The following is an 18357-nucleotide window of genomic DNA, read 5'->3' as shown; positions in this document are numbered from 1 at the left end:
GATACAATTGAAAATGCGATGCCGAGCGGGGCGGAGGTAGTGGAGGTGATGGTGTCGCAAGCAAAATATCACCCTGTGGGCCAAATTCGGCCCACAAACCAGAGTTTGACATCTATGGTCTAAGTGGTTGTGGAATCGGTGCCCGTTCAGATCCCAGCTATTAGAGTCCGGTGCCTGCTTTATAAAACCGCTCCACACATGCACCAAGTGGGTCCTCCGAGCGCATTGAACCATGACACTTACCTGGGTGAAAAAGGAAAAAAAAATGTAGGCGTACTGACGGAAAGCAATCCGAGTCGGTACACTCAATGCCAGTCAGCAGCTGCTAAAGCAAGCGCAATTTTGTTGTGCATAAAAAGAGAAAGCTGTGATTCCGATATGACGTTATCCCCTGTAAATCAGACCTATGATTGCCATGAAGTGGTCGGCACAGAATATTTAAGTAAGCTAAGTTTTGAAAAATGTTCTTCCCTCTGACAAACCTAATGGTGACTTTTCCCCGCAGCTATTCTTCCTCATATGATTTCTCGAAGGACGGGACAGATTGTCCTAGTCAACAACATACAAGGAAAACTGGGCGTCCCCTTTCGTGCGGCCTGTGAGTATTTTGCGTCAATTTTCTGTATTTTTTGTGAAAATCTTGAGTCGTTCCGAAACGTTTCGCTCATCATAACTGTTGAGAATTGCGCCAAGACGTCTCAATCTGTGTGTAGACGCGGCCTCCAAACACGCCATCCAGGGCTTCTTCGACTGCCTGAGAGCTGAAGTGGAGGAGTTTGATGTTTTCGTCAGCACCGTCAGCCCCACGTTCATCCGGTCCTACCACGTCCAGCCCCAACCCGGGAACTTCGAAGCCTCCATCTGGAAATGTAAGGCCGCCGTGGCGCTGCCACCACGACTCCCGGGTGTCGGCAATGATGGCTTCATCATTAACCCTATCATGTCACAGTCTTTTTCAGGAAGCTCTCATACGGCGTGCACCCAGTGGAGGTGGCCGAGGAAGTCCTGCGCACGGTCAGCCGGAGAAAACAGGAAGTTTTCATGGCGAACCCCGTCCCCAAGGTGGCGCTCTACATCAGGACATTCCTCCCAGAACTATTCTTTGCCGTGGTGGCCACAGGGGTGAAGGAAAAACATTTTGTGGAAGAGGAAAAATAAATCAAAGCCTTTAATATTCTCCTGTCCACAGCTCCAAATCCTTTGCAGAAACAGATTAAAATTCGCACTACTTTCGGCTGCCACCAGAGGGAGCTGAAGAACTTACCGCAGACTGATATGCCATAGAACTTCATACTAAATCTGTCTGCAGAGAGCTCCCTCTAGTGGCCGCTGTAGGAGATTTCCAGCTGCGTGTCAGAATATTGGGGCTTCAGCCTCGGTTTTTGGAACTTTGTCCTTTCCTTATTACAGGCTGACAATGGAAATAACATTTATAATATTAGCAATAAGACGTGAATAAAGGGGAGACCTTCCCGACTTCCCAGATGCCACTGGGGTGAGGAAAAACCATTGGGGATGATTTGTGCCAAGAAGTGTGCACGTGTGTGTTTAATATGTGTTTTGTGCCAAGAACGAAGGTGAGGTTTGGAAAAAAGGGGTGCACTGAATGGCGCCAAAATATTTGGTGTAGAGTAAGCTAATTCAGAGGAGGCATGGAGAAGTGACGGGGGAAAGTGAGAGGTAGTAGGGGATAAACCTTCCCTTTAAGAATGGTAGTTGTTGGAAGTTAGTGTACCTTTAAATGTATAAGCAGGGGGGCAGTGCGGTACCTCGATAGTATAGATGACTTGTAAGTGATTGCAATCCTGACCCCATGTTCCTCCAAGCCTCACCCCATCAAAATGTCTTCTCCTGAGCTAAAACAAGTCTGTGTCGTGCAGGGAGGCAGTGCACTGTACAGCAGAAGAATTAAAAGCTATCCAAACATCGGGATGGAGTGGTTATTCTATTATCCTGGCGCTACATGGTGGCTTTATATCAAAGCTAGCGGTATATTACCCATAATCCTATAGGGTACAGCAGAGTATAGCATGCAATTAAAGGGACAGAACACAATTTAACGCTGGGCTCCTAGACTTCCTAATACTTGGAGGAGAGACTCGAATTTTGTTTTAACAATCAGTGGGGTCTTATCGGGGTGTGAAGATAGGGGTCCGCGATATTCGAGGGTCCTACTGACTGCCTCTGCGTCTGTGCTTCATAAAAGACCAGAAATTATATATTATACTGCAATACTGTATGCCGCAGGCTCAAGAGGGGGGCTGACAAAAAATGAAAAAAAAATAAAGAAAAAATATATTAACAAAAAGCCCCCCAAATATAAAACTTTATATCCCTTCCTCTCTCAAAATATAACTAGCAAAATGTGAAAAAAATAGAATAAAATAACATTTGGTATCGGCACATACATGAGCGCCCAAAATAATTTTACAGTAAAAAAAATAAAATAAATATACCGTAAATAATATATATATATATATATATATATATATATATATATATATATATATATATATATCATAATTTAATGTTATACGTATATCACCAAACCATTGATTGTACTCCTAAATTATAAAAAGAAGATTATGGCTCTAGCAAAAGGGATAGGAGGAAGAAAAGGAAAAGTAGGATAGCAGTACAGATGTTGGCCACAAGAGGGCAGTCACAGCTTTAGAAAGAAAATCCAGAACTGATATGTTATAAAGAGCTGCAGTGAAACAGTGGTTTTAATACCGGATAACAGAAATTACATATCACATTTCCATCTTTTTTTATTGCATATTTTAAAGGGGAATGCGGTGAAAGGGATTTCAGGCATTTTTCTTCTTTTTTTTTTCCTGCATTTAACATAAGCATCAAATAACCGTAGATTCTGATACATTAGACTTTTACGGATGTTTATTTTTTACATTTTGTAATTTTTATTATTTTTTTCAACTTTTACTTTATTTTTCCCTCCACCAACTGGACTTGAACCTGCAATTTATTGTGTAACTGATGTTCTGAAGCAGCTCAGCCGGAGGACCGCCATGGGCACCATCGGCAGGCTCACCTATCGGCACCCCATATACCAGTATCAGTGATTGACAGCAGAATCTGAATGATTAAACAGCAGTGATCGGAGGTAGCTCTGATCGCTGCTGTCACATGCAGGTCAGGTTTGTATATTTCAAGAGTCTGGGAAAACGGCAGTAATAGCAGACATAATGGTTGTCACCCAGCTTTCCCTGGTCCCTGAATAGCAATTTACCAATTTGAATATTTTAGGAAATATATTAATGAACAGAGTATCAGACTTTTTTTTTATATCTTGGATTCATATTGGTCTGCATAGGAGCTGTAGACACAAAACAAGAGAAAGTAAGAGTCTTCTCCTGTTTTGTATCTACAGCTAATACACAGACCAATATCTTATCATAAGACTATAAATACAAGAGAATGACTGGATAGATGATTGACACCTGGGTTTCTGACAGAATTGCTTGCAAGTAGGTCAAAGAAATGTCCAGTTGATAGGACATGATATAAATGCCCCACCTTTAGGACCAACATCGATCTCAAGGACAGGACCCCATCAAGCGATTGCTATGAATGTAGAGGTGGCCTCACATGTGCAGTTCTCTCCATGCACCCGCATGCGCGTCCATCTCTCCAATCACAACTACTGTGACACGTGGGCCAGGGGATCCTCATTCACAAGTTAGGAGTGGGTCCTAAAGGTGGGCCCTGCATTGATCAGGTATTTATGGCAGATTATTAAGGGCCTGATTATCAGTACAGGGTGGCGTGACTATCTGCAGTGGTTTTTGGCCCATGACAAATCCTGCTCGCTAGATCATCTCATGGACAATCAAATGTTGTCTGGACTTACGATTTTATGGAATTTTATTCCCAAATTACATCATGAAAGCACCACATGAAACCTTTCAGACCTGTAGGATGTTATATAAAATGTCCCAAAAACTGTCCAAACATTCTAAAACATCTGAATAAAAACAAAAAAACAAACAAAATTGTCCTCAAAAATGTCCCTCCAAAAGTTCATCCAGATACTCCACCACGTCGCCCTCGTCATCGTCTAAGATGTTCTGCAGGGCGAACTCGTACAGCTCCTTCTGCTTGGTCGTGATGTTGTAGTAGAGCGAGGCCTCCGGCCTTGGTTTAAAGTTATTTTCCGAAAGTTCCCACTTCTCCATGTGGTATTGGTAGTAGACCAAGTTTTGCTTCATCACTTGGTCATCGGGGTCAAAGAGGAGGTAGCTGGCCACGCAAGGAGCTGCGTTCCGAACGTCATTGAGCTTGTAGTAAGCAAATTGCAAGTAGTGGTACATGGTGGCCACAAACTTGTCCACCACGTAGCCCCCGATGACTGGGGTAAGTTTGCTTTCACAGCTGATCTTGCATTTGAGGACCTCGATGTAGTGGTCAGCCACCGACTGATAGAAGTCTTTGAATTCCTTGATCTCTCTGGAGCCTTCGCAGGCTGCGATACATTCTTGGTACGTCTTGAAGAAGTCCGGTAGGGCCATTTCCATATCGGAGATGGAGGTCCTCCAGTTTTCTCCGTTGTAGGCCCTCACGGCTCTAATAAACAATGTCTCATAGGTCTTGGTTTCCAGGTCTTGGATATGGACATCTGACTCAGGCATACTCTTGTAGTACGCCATATTCCTCTTCATCATCTCGTCATCGGGGTGCACTAGGAGAAAGGTGTGGGCAGCTGCGATGGCTTTGGGCAAGTTGTTGGTCTTGAAGTAGGCGTACTGTAAAAACTTATAGGGTTCCCGAGTGCTGAACTCTTCCATGGTCTCCCGGCTAGGCTGCGACTGTCGAAACGCCGGGAGACCTTGCTTACATCGTTTGAGGCATTGGGCCCTCATGAGAACGTCCCCAAACACCTTCAATTCAGGGAAGCCATTGAAACGACCCAGGTGTCTCGCCTCTTTCATGGCGATCTCACTTTTTGCCGGTGGACCGTCATCTATTTGAGCCGTGCTGCAGTTGAGGTTACAGAAAGCCTCGCTGTCCCTCAAAAGTCTGAACAGTCTGAGACTTATCTCCAGGTAGTTGACCGTTTCGGACCAGTTCTCGTTGCTGTACTGGTCTAGTCCATACTTGTAGGCACTTTCTAAGGGCATCAGCTCGTCCCGGGGGTAACTCCTGAAGCTGTAACGCTCATATTGAGCATTTACCGAAACCACAAAGACAAGGAACATGGTGAAACCAAAACGCCCATCCATCATGATGAAGCCAAGTCAAACCTCAAAAGTGGAGAAAATCACGGGTCAACTTTTTGGCTGCCCAGAGGGGAGAAATGTTCTAGGTTCTTCAAGATTCCTCAATCATAACGATAAGGAACTCACAATCGATCCCGAGGGTCCAGTCGCTCCCACAAGGTTCTTAAGTCATTCCTGGTCCTCCAGAAATCCTCGACACTCGGATGCATGGGGTCTTCTCGAGGACTTAGCAGATGGTCTCCTAACCGGAGCTGATCCCCCTGTGACAGGGCTTCCTCTGAGCACAGCACCACGTAGCACAGGGAGGAGGAGGAGGGAATGGAGGAACTTCGCAAAGTTTCTCCTGTTGCAGCAGGCGGAGATCTTGGGGAAGGAATGTGAAGCATCACAAAGTCTCTCAGCCATTGGCAGGAAAATAAAAGCCCCCTCTTTATTTTTTTTTTAAACAAACTTTATTTAGCTCTTTTGCTACTTGCAGAGAGAACTGATTTTACATGTGGATGGGGCAGGGGTCTGTGACATGGGGTCTGTGACCACCCCACCCCCGCTGTCAGGCTGGAAACCCCGTACTCAGTGAATCCTAAAGTGGCCCCTGTGCATGCTGGGAGATGTAGTCAGTGCTCAGCTGCCACATAGACTGAGGCTGATATTCCAGATGAAGGGTGTATCTAATCCTCTCCTGTGTGAATGTGATACTGACTGCTGAGCTGTGTATCTAATCCTAACCTGTGTGATATTGACTGCTGAGCCGTGTATCTAATCCTCTCCTGAGCCGTGTATCTAATCCTCTCCTGAGCCGTGTATCTAATCCTATCCTGTGTGATACTGACTGCTGAGCCATGTATCTAATCCTATCCTGTGTGATACTGACTGCTGAGCCGTGTATCTAATCCTATGCTGTGTGATACTGTCTGCTGAGCCGTGTATCTAATCCTCTCCTGTGTGATACTGACTGCTGAGCCGTGTATCTAATCCTATCCTGTGTGATACTGTCTGCTAAGCCGTGTATCTAATCCTCTCCTGTGTGATACTGACTGCTGAGCCGTGTATCTAATCCTCTCCTGTGTGATACTGACTGCTGAGCCGTGCATCTAATCCTATCCTGTGTGATACTGACTGCTGAGCCGTGTATCTAATCCTCTCCTGTGTGATACTGACTGCTGAGCCGTGTATCTAATCCTCTCCTGTGTGATACTGACTGCTGAGCCGTGTATCTAATCCTATCCTGTGTGATACTGTCTGCTAAGCCGTGTATCTAATCCTCTCCTGTGTGATACTGACTGCTGAGCCGTGTATCTAATCCTCTCCTGTGTGATACTGACTGCTGAGCCGTGCATCTAATCCTATCCTGTGTGATACTGACTGCTGAGCCGTGTATCTAATCCTCTCCTGTGTGATACTGACTGCTGAGCCGTGTATCTAATCCTATCCTGTGTGATACTGACTGCTGAGCCATGTATCTAATCCTCTCCTGTGTGATACTGTCTGCTGAGCCGTGTATCTAATCCTATCCTGTGTGATACTGTCTGCTGAGCCGTGTATCTAATCCTATCCTGTGTGATACTGTCTGCTGAGCCGTGTATCTAATCCTATCCTGTGTGATACTGACTGCTGACCTGTGTATCTAATCCTCTCCTGTGTGATACTGACTGCTGAGCCGTGTATCTAATCCTCTCCTGTGTGATACTGACTGCTGAGCTGTGTATCTAATCCTATCCTGTGTGATACTGACTGCTGAGCCGTGTATCTAATCCTCTCCTGTGTGATACTGACTGCTGAGCCGTGTATCTAATCCTCTCCTGTGTGATACTGACTGCTGAGCCGTGTATCTAATCCTATCCTGTGTGATACTGACTGCTGAGCCGTGTATCTAATCCTCTCCTGTGTGATACTGACTGCTGAGCCGTGTATCTAATCCTATCATGTGTGATACTGACTGCTGAGCCGTGTATCTAATCCTCTCCTGTGTGATACTGACTGCTGAGCTGTGTATCTAATCCTCTCCTGTGTGATACTGACTGCTGAGCCGTGTATCTAATCCTCTCCTGTGTGATACTGACTGCTGAGCTGTGTATCTAATCCTATCCTGTGTGATACTGACTGCTGAGCCGTGTATCTAATCCTATCCTGTGTGATACTGACTGCTGAGCTGTGTATCTAATCCTCTCCTGTGTGATACTGACTGCTGAGCTGTGTATCTAATCCTCTCCTGTGTGATACTGACTGCAGAGCCGTGTATCTAATCCTATCCTGTGTGATACTGTCTGCTGAGCCGTGTATCTAATCCTATCCTGTGTGATACCGTCTGCTGAGCTCTGTATCTAATCCTCCCCTGTGTGATACTGACTGCTGAGCCGTGTATCTAATCCTCTCCTGTGTGATACTGACTGCTGAGCTGTGTATCTAATTCTTCCAGTGTTATACTGTAGATTGTATCCCTGTTTTATGATGGATAAGTTACTTTAATTTCAGTTTAGTTCCATCCTTAAAGGGGCAGTCCTCACAATAAGAGGGGTGGGGCTTATGGTATGTCCCAAAGTGGGCGTTTTAAGTCTTCCTTGGCTGTCTGGGGATAGGGTTTTTGCTGTCCCAAGGCTGATCATTAGTAAGCATGAACCATGATTGTGATAACTGAACCTAATGTCTGGTGGAGGCACATACATGTTCAGGGGTAGAAACTTTACTAGGGTCCCAGAGGACATCAGTTCTGCCCAAGGAGAAACATCCTGGACCTTTAATGGATCCTTCTACTCTGGACTTACAAGGCTCCTCATCTCTCACATTTCCATTCCTCTTGACAACTACTCCTTTCTTTGAAGAACATCATAAGAGAACCTTTGAGTCTGATCGGTACAGAAGAAGTTGGTTCTGGATGAAGATCAATCCATCGATCACTATGCTAAAACCAGTTGATGCATTACCCACCCGCAAGGTTCATCTGGTCTCATGAATGGAAATCCATCAAACCAACAGAATAGTTCTGCTTTGAAGTAATACAACGAGGTCTACAGCCCTGAGTACCTACATAACAAGACCCAAGTTCAATACTATAAAAAAGCTACTGTAGGGATGGGATGGAACACTTTGACCACTACTTCTACAAGTGAGGAACTATGATAGCCTGGGTGGGATGGTGGCATTTTAGACCATAGCCGTGATACCGGACAAAATGCTACTTCTAGATCTGAGGAGCCATGATGGTTTTGTGGGATGGTGGTGCCCTAGACCAGAGCCATGGTACCCGACAGAAAGCTTTTACCACTATCTCGAGATCTGCGGAGCTATGATGGCTCGTGTGTGGGATGTTGGTACCCCAGACCATAGCTGTGGTACCGGACAGAAGGCTTTTACCACTACCTCTGAGGAGCTATGATGACTCATGTGTGGGATGGTGGTATTCTATGACATAGCCGTGGCACCGGACACTTTTACCACTCCCTCTACATCTGAGGGGCTATGATGGCTGGTGTGGGATGGTGGTACCTTAGGCCATAGTCGTGGTACTGGAGAGAAGGCTTTTACCACTACCTCTAGATCTGCGGAGCTATGATGGCTCATGTGTGGGATGGTGGTACCCCAGGCCATAGCTGTGGTACCGGACAGAAGGCTTTTACCACTACCTCTGAGGAGCTATGATGACTCATGTGTGGGATGGTGGTACACTAGGCCATATCCGTGGCACCGGACTCTTTTACCACTCCCTCTAGATCTGAGGAGCTATGATGGCTGGTGTGGGATGGTGGTACCTTAGGCCATAGCTGTGGTACCGGACAGAACACTTTTACCACTACCTCTAGATCTGAGGAGCCATGATGGCTTGTTTGTGGGATGGTGGTACCCCAGACCATAGCAGTGGTACTGGACAGAAGGCTTTTACCACTACCTTTGAGGAGCTATGATGACTAATGTGTGGGATGGTGGTACTCTAGGCCATAGCCGTGGTACCAGACACTTTTACCACTCCTTCTACATCTGAGGAGCTATGATGGCTCATGTGTATGATGATGGTACTCTAGGCCATAGCCGTGGTACCGGACAGACACTTTTACCAGTCTCTTTACATCTGAGGAGCCATGATGGCTGGTGTGCGATGGTGGTACCATAGACCATAGCCATGGTACCGGACAGAAGGCCTTAACCACTACCTCTAGATCTGAGGAGCTATGATGGCTCGTGTGTGGGATGGTGGTACCCCAGACCATACCTGTGGTACCGGACAGAAGGATTTTACCACTACCTTTGAGGAGCTATGATGGCTCGTGTGGGATGGTGGTACTCTAGGCCATTGCCGTGGTACTGGACACTTTTGCCACTCCCTCTACATCTGAGGAGCTATGATGGCTGGTGTGAGATGGTGGTACCTTAGGCCATAACCACGGTACCATACAGAACGCTTTTACCACTACGTGTATGTAGCGCCCCCACTGCCGCAGGGCCGAGGGGTACCCGGTACCGGGCCTCTGAGTCTCTGCTCTGGGGTTGTCACGGCGGCTAGGCCCCGGTCCGTGACCCTGCCGTGGGGCGCTCAGTGTACAATAAACGGATGTCGATATGAATGATGGTGGTGGCGCTGTGGTGGTGCAGTGCAGTAAATAACGAGGACACCAGGTTGCAGTCTCTTTACCTCTTTACTGAAGATCTCTGAGTCCTCAGTCCGGAACACGGTTCACCAGGCTGCGCAAGTCCGGCCGGTCCAATGGCACCTCCAGAGTTCCCTTCACAGGTGGAAATCGGTGCCTTCCTACTAGCGCTATGTGTTGTGGTCCATCCCTGCTGTGCTTACGGAAAGTCCCCCACAACTGTTGTCTGTTTCTTAAGTTCCCTCACAACTCGATTAGATGATGTTCTGCTAATCCTCCGTCCCTCCCTGATGTTCTGGTTGGGACAGCACCCGTTTGACGGGTAGGCTCGGAGCTCTTCCGGGACCCTAGAGTCGCCCCTTTCCACAAGTTGCCCCCCAAGACTGCATAGGTGATTTAGGTTAGACAGCCCGCCTTAAACTGACTGTCCTGCCGCTGTTTGGAGTATTGCTTGAAGCTGAATGTTATGATACTCCCTCGGCGTTCCGGCCACCGGTAGTGCGCCTCAGTAGGGTGTTGCTTCGGTCTTACAGCACGACTCCTACTGGTATTTCTCCTTTTGCGTGATCTCGTTTCTCACTCAGCACAATCTATCTCTCTTCTAGTCCTTCCTTGGGCACCGCCGCTACCCGGAGCAGGCACGGTCCCGTTACATTCGTTCAAGTTGCCAAGCCTCTGTCAGGATCCCACCCCTGACAGAGACCCTACTGTATCTTCCCCCACAACACCCTCTGCCACAAGGTGTTGCCTGGTTCCAACCCAGTCAGCTTTCTGATCTAACTTCCTGCCTGACCCCCAGTTTACCCACTATGGTGGGGAGTGGCCTAATGAATAGCACCCTTAGCTCCCCCCGGAGGCCCGACTGTGAAATGTATTGGTGTCTGTGATACCTGATCAGATGAACTCCTTCAGTGCCATCAGACGCACCATAGCTCCCCTTAGTGGCGGAGCCACAGCACTGCAACGACCAGGACTCTGGGGCGCTGCACTCCCCCCTGGTTAAACACAGTACTCCGGGACTGGGAAGAAAACAACAATACAAGTCAGCAAAAAGACATACAATTTTGTTGAGTGTAATAACTATAAGCATATTTAAACAGGCTTCCCTTTATGGGAGGTGAGGACACTTGAACGTTACAAACGTGGTTAAATATCATAGCAACATGCTACAAATAACTTTTCTTACCCAACCGGGTATTCTACTTAGTGCAACATTGTGGAACAATAATTTAACATCGCCTTTAAGGACGTACACTCTAAATCCACTAAAGACCTTCTTATAATCACATTATAAGGTAATTTAACTTTTTCATTCTCCTTCTTTAAATCTGCAGGACCGCCTGTCCTATCGGCGCCAGACCTACTGCCTCTCCTTTCTTACAGGACCGCTCCTTTCAGCCCGAGCCTTCTGTCTTTTCAACTACTATACACAGTATAGAACAGTGATGGGCAACCTTTTGAGCTTGGTGTGTCAAAATTCGCCAAAAAACCGAGCATAACTTGGGTGGTGTGTCACCTTGATAAAAAACCATAATTTTGCGACATGTATAGTTTAAATAACAAATCTGTATAATTATAATTATTTAACTTACCTGCTTAGTGACTTCTTTGTTCATCTGTCAGTTGTTTTCTTTTGTTGGTCTTGTTCTTGCTATTATTTAACTTGTGTGGGGTGCCGTGAACTAAGATAAGTGAGGGGGAGGGGGAATTCTTGCGATGGCGAACCTGTGGCATTCCAGCTGTTGCAAAACTACAATTCCCATCATGTCTTCACAGCCAAAGCTTTTGCTTGGAATGGCCAGGCATGATGGGAATTGTAGTTTTGCAACAGCTGGAATGCCACAGGTTCGCCATCACTAAATTTAGTGACTTTTTTGTTGCTGAATTTCACTTGCTAAATGTTCAATTGAAGGTTGGTATTTTGTACACTTCAAGCCCAAGCAAGCGCTACTAAGTTCATCTGTCAATCTGTTTCTTTTGTTGGTTTTGATATTATTTAATGCTGAGAATAAGGTCTCACAAAAGTAGGTAGAGGGAAAAATAGTGAGTAAAGCCATTGCTATATTTTTCAGGGTGCTAAAAGTGTCTGGTAACCTATTCCAGGCACTCCAAATTTCCTGTTCATAGTGGCACTCCTCTTGATTCTCCAAGCGGCACCTTTCTAGATTCTCAAGCTTTGACCTCAAGTCAACAAACACCTGAGCCCAGATGCTGTCCTGAAATTCTGCAAGTTGCATCTCCAAATCATCAATTTGTATCCACTGGAAACCATTTAATTCCAAACTACTGTAGACTACTACATCAGGATACTTAATTATTTTCATGGTCTGTTCTAGGCTTCTAAATTGATGAAATCTATCACTGAACTGGTCAAGTAACGAGTCTAAAACATGCTGGTACTGTATATGCAAGGGTTCCATTTCATTTTGTACAGCTGCACTGGCCTTCTCAAAATACTTTGTTACTCGAGGAAAATACTTATAAGTTTTAGTTTCTACATCTCGCTTGAAAATTTTAAGTTTACTTTCAAAAGCTTTTATGTATCCAAACATAACGTCAATACTTTTGCCAAAACCTTGTAGCTTTAAGTTCAGTTCATTAATATGAACAGAGAGATCTGTAAAAAACATCAGGTTGTTGACCCACGTAGAATCATAGAGCTGAGGAAAGTTTCCCAGATCCTTATCCTCAAGAAATAGCTTAATTTCTTCAAAGCACTCCACAAAGCGCTCAAGAACTTTGCCTCGGCTCAGCCATCTTACATTATTGTACATCTGCAAATTGCCTCTTCTGAGAAAAAGAGGACTTTACTCTATAGCGCCACCTATTGGAAGTAGCGATCCTACAAGTCACATCAGCAGTCCACTGTAGGTGGAATCAACCTCCAGTAAAAGTGCAGAAAATTCTCGCTTGCGAAGGGGGCGAGCAGCTATTAAATTAACGATTTTTGTAACAACTGACATTAAGTCGTTTAAGTCAGTGAATCCTGCTTTGGCACATAAAGCCTCCTGACGGATAATGCAATTAAAAGGCACAATCGGATGTCCAATACCTTCCATAAACAATTTAACAAATCCGACTTTTTTCCCCACCATGTTTGGTGCCCCATCTGTCGTCACTGACACAACTTTAGAGATATCAATGCTTAGGTCACAGAATGTTTGCATAACAACCTTACATATTTCACTTCCTGATGTACTTGTTGGCACTGATACTAACTGTATCAACTCTTCTCTCATTGTGAGACCATCAGAATATCGACCAATAATGGCCAACTGAGCATGTGATGTGACATCAGTAGTTTCATCAAGAGAGATCGAAAAATATGTACAATTACTTATGTCTCTCTTTAATTGATGTTGTACGTTTGCGTTCAGTCTCATTATTCGGTCTTTTATGATATTTCTACTCAGTGGTAACTCAGATATTCTCTTAATAATTGCATCTTTATTCTGCATATCATGAAACAGAACTGGTGCACATCTTAAGAGAGTATCTTTAATAAATTCTCCCTCACTGAGTGCTTTTCCATGCTGAGCTATGGAGTGAGCAATGCTCAGACTTGCAGATGTTAAATTTGTAGAGCTTTTTACAAATTTAAGGATGGAATTAGATTGGCTCTTATGAAGGTGTAGCTGCCTGGAAATGTATTCCTTCCTTTCATCCTCACTTTTTTTCAAGAGCTGGGAATGATTAGTTTCAAAATGTCTATTTACATTCCACGTTCTGCTTACTACCGTTTCACTACATAGAACGCAAAATGATCTGCCATTTTTTTCTATAATGCCATACATCTCAGTCCATGACTCTTGAAAGGGTCGGCTACTGCTACTACTACCACTCCCTTTACTCAACTTTTGTTTCTTATTTTGTGGCTTCTCCATGAGAGAATATTTATAGTTAGCCCTGCAGGCAATTAGCAGAAATAGGGGTTAATAAGGATGCACCACAAACAGTAATGGTGGTGAAATGGAGTCTGTACTGCAAGATGGCGTTCCTAATGGCGGGAAACGGCACCCATAGCACAGGCCTCTTCCAGCCTCCCCCTCACTTATCTCAGTAATGGCCAATGACACCCCACAGTTCACTAGATGACTAGATGATGGTTGCTGCCTGCAGACAGCACTCACAGGGCCTCCGGACAGCTATCTCCTCAGGCCTCAGAAGTCTCAGAAGGGTCTTCTGGTCGGCGCAGCAGGGAGCAGCGCAATGTCGCCCAAACAACACAGATCCGACGCAGAGGCCTGTGACTTCCGGGAGCTGCGCCTGGCCTACCGGAAGTCCCAGGCCTAGACGCTCTGCACCGGAGCTCTGTTGTTTGGACCCACAGACCTCCTGCATGGCATCCGATCCGATAAAAAATCGGATCGGATGCCATTGTTTAGCATTCCGATACCGCAAGTATCGGGTATCGGCCGATATTTGCTGTATCGGAATTCCGATACCGAGATCCGATACTTTTGTGGTATCGGGTATCGGTATCGAAACAACATTAATGTGTGTAAAATAAAGAATTAAAATAAAAAATATTGCTATACTCACCTCTCCGACGCAGCCTGGACGTCCGCGAGGGAACCGGCAGCGTTGTTTGCTTAAAAATCGCGGTTTTCCTTCCTTACTTGAAGTCCCGGCTTGTGATTGGTTGCGTGCCGCCCATGTGACCGAGACGCGACCAATCACAGCAAGCCGTGACGTAATTTTAGGTCCTTCAGGATTTTAAAATTACGTTCCGGCGTTGTGATTGGTTGCATGCGGTCACATGGGCGACGCAACCAATCACAACGCCGGAACGTAATTTTAAAATCCTGAAGGACCTAAAATTACGTCACGGCTTGCTGTGATTGGTCGCGTCTCGGTCACATGGGCGGCACGCAACCAATCACAAGCCGGGACTTCAAGTAAGGAAGGAAAACCGCGATTTTTAAGCAAACAACGCTGCCAGTTCCCTCGCGGACGTCCAGGCTGCGTCGGACAGGTGAGTATAGCAATATTTTTTATTTTAATTCTTTATTTTACATATTAATATGGTTCCCAGGGCCTGAAGGAGAGTTTCCTCTCCTTCAGACCCTGGGAAAGAAGCAATTTCTATGGGGCCGCGGCCGACGGCCGGCGTGTCACTGAAAATGACTACGCGTGTCAGCACTGACACGCGTGTCATAGGTTCGCCATCACTGGTATAGAACATAACACACTTTCAGTTTAAGAGCACTGAGCCATCTCTGTATGGCTCTTATGAGGACTCAGGGTTTACCTTCTATCCTAATTATCTATCATCTATCAACGTAGTTAACCATTTTCTTTACACAACATCAAACCTTCTCATTATTTTTCTCACTAATATGCATGCTGGACACCACGTCTACCCCTACGGGCCCACTGCATCCTTCTTCTCGCTTTCACTTCCTTTCCGGAACATCATCAGCATTTCTTCACAATTAACTAGTTAAATACATATAACTTTCTCATGTAAACATTATCATCATTTTCTTTCGTCAAACATCATTGCTACTTATCTTAAAGCAATATCATCGTTTAAGTGCGACAGGTGAACATCCCCTTTAAGAGGGGACTAAGTCTCTATGAGGTAGCACGCCTTCTCAGGCTACCAGTCCGTACTCAACAAAGGTTCCAGTGTGGTATCTTCACAAAGAGTCCTTCTTTAAGTAAAACCAGTAGGGAGCACCTTTAATAAGGTGCAAACTATATACAAGAAGTTCGGATCATGCACTGTTCATGATTTCAGCAGTTCTGGAAACTTTGTGCAAAAACTTGGAAAAATCAAACAAAAGCAAAACCATAGGGATCCCGGGTCAACAGAAGGATCCCCTTAAGAGTTAACCCTGGACGGGTTCAGCAGCAAAAAATCAGGAAACAAACAGTTAAGAACTATTTACATATTCATGGTATCGAGGTTTATCCTTCCAAGTCTGGGGGTGATCTTTGTCCCCCGGCACCCATACTGGTAGTTGGTCTCTCAGATGCCATCAGATCAGCCGGTGCCTGGATTTGAAGGCTAATCCTGCTTGCGAGTTCGGTAGCCGCTACAAGACGTACCGTGGTGATGGGAACAAGGTCTGGCAAATCGGGATCAGTCATGATTGGGGCAACAGGGGGCGCTCTCTCAGGCTCACACCGTCGAACGTTCCGGGCACACCATCCTTGTGCACTCCGATGGCGGGTGTAGGTCACCTGATCCCCTCTCTGCAACGGATCACCATTTCGACTGCAGCAGGGGGTCTTCACGTTATAGCTAGTAACAAAGACATCCGTTGGTAGCCCCGGTTCCTGTATGGAGCCCCATCCCCTCTTCGGGTGGTAGGCCAGCACAGTTCCCCGCTTTACCACGTCTTTCCTACCGGGAGCAGACTTCTTACGTTGTGTGTCAGATTGTTCGGTCTCGTCTCGATCTTTCCAGTGTTGTATTAGGCATTGCTTATACTGTTCCCAGGTAAGTACCGCAAGGGTGAGGCCATCCTCCCGGGTCCCATCCGGCCCGGTCCAGGGGGTATCCCACCGGAGGATCACCCCATCTAAGCCCACGTCTAGGGGTTCTCCCATCTTGGTTGGTAGCAGAGGCACTAGCTTCCCCATCGCGTTAGAGGTAAGGATGACCCGCTCCACCAAGAAAGAACGATCATTGCTGGGGTGAGGAGCGGTCACAGGAGCGGGATCGCTCAGGGGAACCGGATTGGTCGGGGAAGCAGAATCGGCCAGGGGAGTAGGGATGCCGTCCATACCTGCGCCTGATGTGATTCCACCGATGTCGCTCCGGTCCGTTGACGAGGACACTGGAATCGGCTGCAGCCCGGACCGCGGCTCCTCCGGAGTCACCTCTTGATGTAACTCCGCCCTCCCTGGTTCCATAGCTGGGATAGGTTGACTCGGCTCCTCCATTGGCGGCTCCAAGGAGTTCGGATCCCTCACCGGCGGTGGACGCGAGTCCGCTTCTGATGGGTGAGGGCAAGCCGGGATCACCTCGCCGCCGCTCGGGCACTTACTGCTCATCGCCGCTGTCTGGCATTCGGCGGCAATGCATGCACCTGGCTCCGCCATTTCTCCGAGGTCGAGTTCCTCCTTCACCTCGTTCCCGCCGTTGCAAGTCAGGGGGCGGTTCTCCTCTGTTGCTGGGTAGGTCGTCCTCTCGCAGCAGGAGTTCGAGGGGGCGATCGCTACTTCTGGCGCCACTTTGGTAGTCTCCTCCCATGACACGCCCTTCTTCTTCCTCTGCGCTCCCTGTGACGCCGCAATGGCGGCGGTTTTGGCGCGAACTTTTGGCGGCAAGTGACAATCCACAGTCTTTGTAATAAAGTACAGTCCAAGCACAACAAATCACAGTTCCAAGGCACACATGACCTGATTCTTCAGGCTTAAGTAGATCCTGTTCGTGACGCCAAGTTGTAGCGCCCCCACTGCCGCAGGGCCGAGGGGTACCCGGTACCGGGCCTCTGAGTCTCTGCTCTGGGGTTGTCACGGGGGCTAGGCCCCGGTCCGTGACCCTGCCGTGGGGCGCTCAGTGTACAATAAACGGATGTCGATATGAATGATGGTGGTGGCGCTGTGGTGGTGCAGTGCAGTAAATAACGAGGACACCAGGTTGCAGTCTCTTTACCTCTTTACTGAAGATCTCTGAGTCCTCAGTCCGGAACACGGTTCACCAGGCTGCGCAAGTCCGGCCGGTCCAATGGCACCTCCAGAGTTCCCTTCACAGGTGGAAATCGGTGCCTTCCTACTAGCGCTATGTGTTGTGGTCCTTCCCTGCTGTGCTTACGGAAAGTCCCCCACAACTGTTGTGTCTGTTTCTTAAGTTCCCTCACAACTCGATTAGATGATGTTCTGCTAATCCTCCGTCCCTCCCTGATGTTCTGGTTGGGACAGCACCCGTTTGACGGGTAGGCTCGGAGCTCTTCCGGGACCCTAGAGTCGCCCCTCTCCACAAGTTGCCCCCCAAGACTGCATAGGTGATTTAGGTTAGACAGCCCGCCTTAAACTGACTGTCCTGCCGCTGTTTGGAGTATTGCTTGAAGCAGAATGTTATTATACTCCCTCGGCGTTCCGGCCACCGGTAGTGCGCCTCAGCAGGGTGTTGCTTCGGTCTTACAGCACGACTCCTACTGGTATTTCTCCTTTTGCGTGATCTCGTTTCTCACTCAGCACAATCTATCTCTCTTCTAATCCTTCCTTGGGTACCGCCGCTACCCGGAGCAGGCACGGTCCCGTTACGTTCGTTCAAGTTGCCAAGCCTCTGTCAGGATCCCACCCCTGACAGAGACCCTACTGTATCTTCCCCCACAACACCCTCTGCCACAAGGTGTTGTCTGGTTCCAACCCAGTCAGCTTTCTGATCTAACTTCCTGCCTGACCCCCAGTTTACCCACTATGGTGGGGAGTGGCCTAATGAATAGCACCCTTAGCTCCCCCCGGAGGCCCGACTGTGAAATGTATTGGTGTCTGTGATACCTGATCAGATGAACTCCTTCAGTGCCATCAGACGCACCATAGCTCCCCTTAGTGGCGGAGCCACAGCACTGCAACGACCAGGA

At 47.1% G+C, this 18357-nt stretch overlaps 2 protein-coding genes across 3 annotated transcripts in view; one reads left to right on the top strand and one right to left on the bottom strand.

Annotated features, from left to right (window-relative positions):
• DHRS7C (dehydrogenase/reductase 7C) overlaps positions 1 to 1378 on the top strand; it is a 71741-nt gene extending 70363 nt beyond the window's left edge. For both annotated transcript variants that reach the window (XM_077254748.1, XM_077254747.1), the window contains exons 5-7: positions 506 to 598; positions 714 to 869; positions 950 to 1378. In XM_077254748.1, coding sequence (XP_077110863.1) covers positions 506 to 598; positions 714 to 869; positions 950 to 1158 — 458 coding nt within the window. In that variant the 3' untranslated portion in view covers positions 1159 to 1378. The remainder of the gene's footprint in view (positions 1 to 505; positions 599 to 713; positions 870 to 949) is intronic.
• A 2489-nt stretch (positions 1379 to 3867) lies between these two features.
• CRTAP (cartilage associated protein) lies at positions 3868 to 5592 on the bottom strand. Its single transcript, XM_077254745.1, has one exon. The coding sequence runs from the start codon at positions 5241 to 5243 to the stop codon at positions 4020 to 4022; it is 1224 nt and encodes a 407-aa protein (XP_077110860.1). The 5' UTR covers positions 5244 to 5592; the 3' UTR covers positions 3868 to 4019.
• Positions 5593 to 18357: the final 12765 nt, after the last annotated feature.

The sequence above is a fragment of the Ranitomeya variabilis genome, chromosome 4, assembly GCF_051348905.1.
Source record: "Ranitomeya variabilis isolate aRanVar5 chromosome 4, aRanVar5.hap1, whole genome shotgun sequence".
NCBI classification, from domain to species: domain Eukaryota; kingdom Metazoa; phylum Chordata; class Amphibia; order Anura; family Dendrobatidae; genus Ranitomeya; species Ranitomeya variabilis.
The sequence above is the reverse complement of the archived record's forward strand: the minus strand, read 5'-3'. Positions and strand labels throughout refer to the sequence as shown.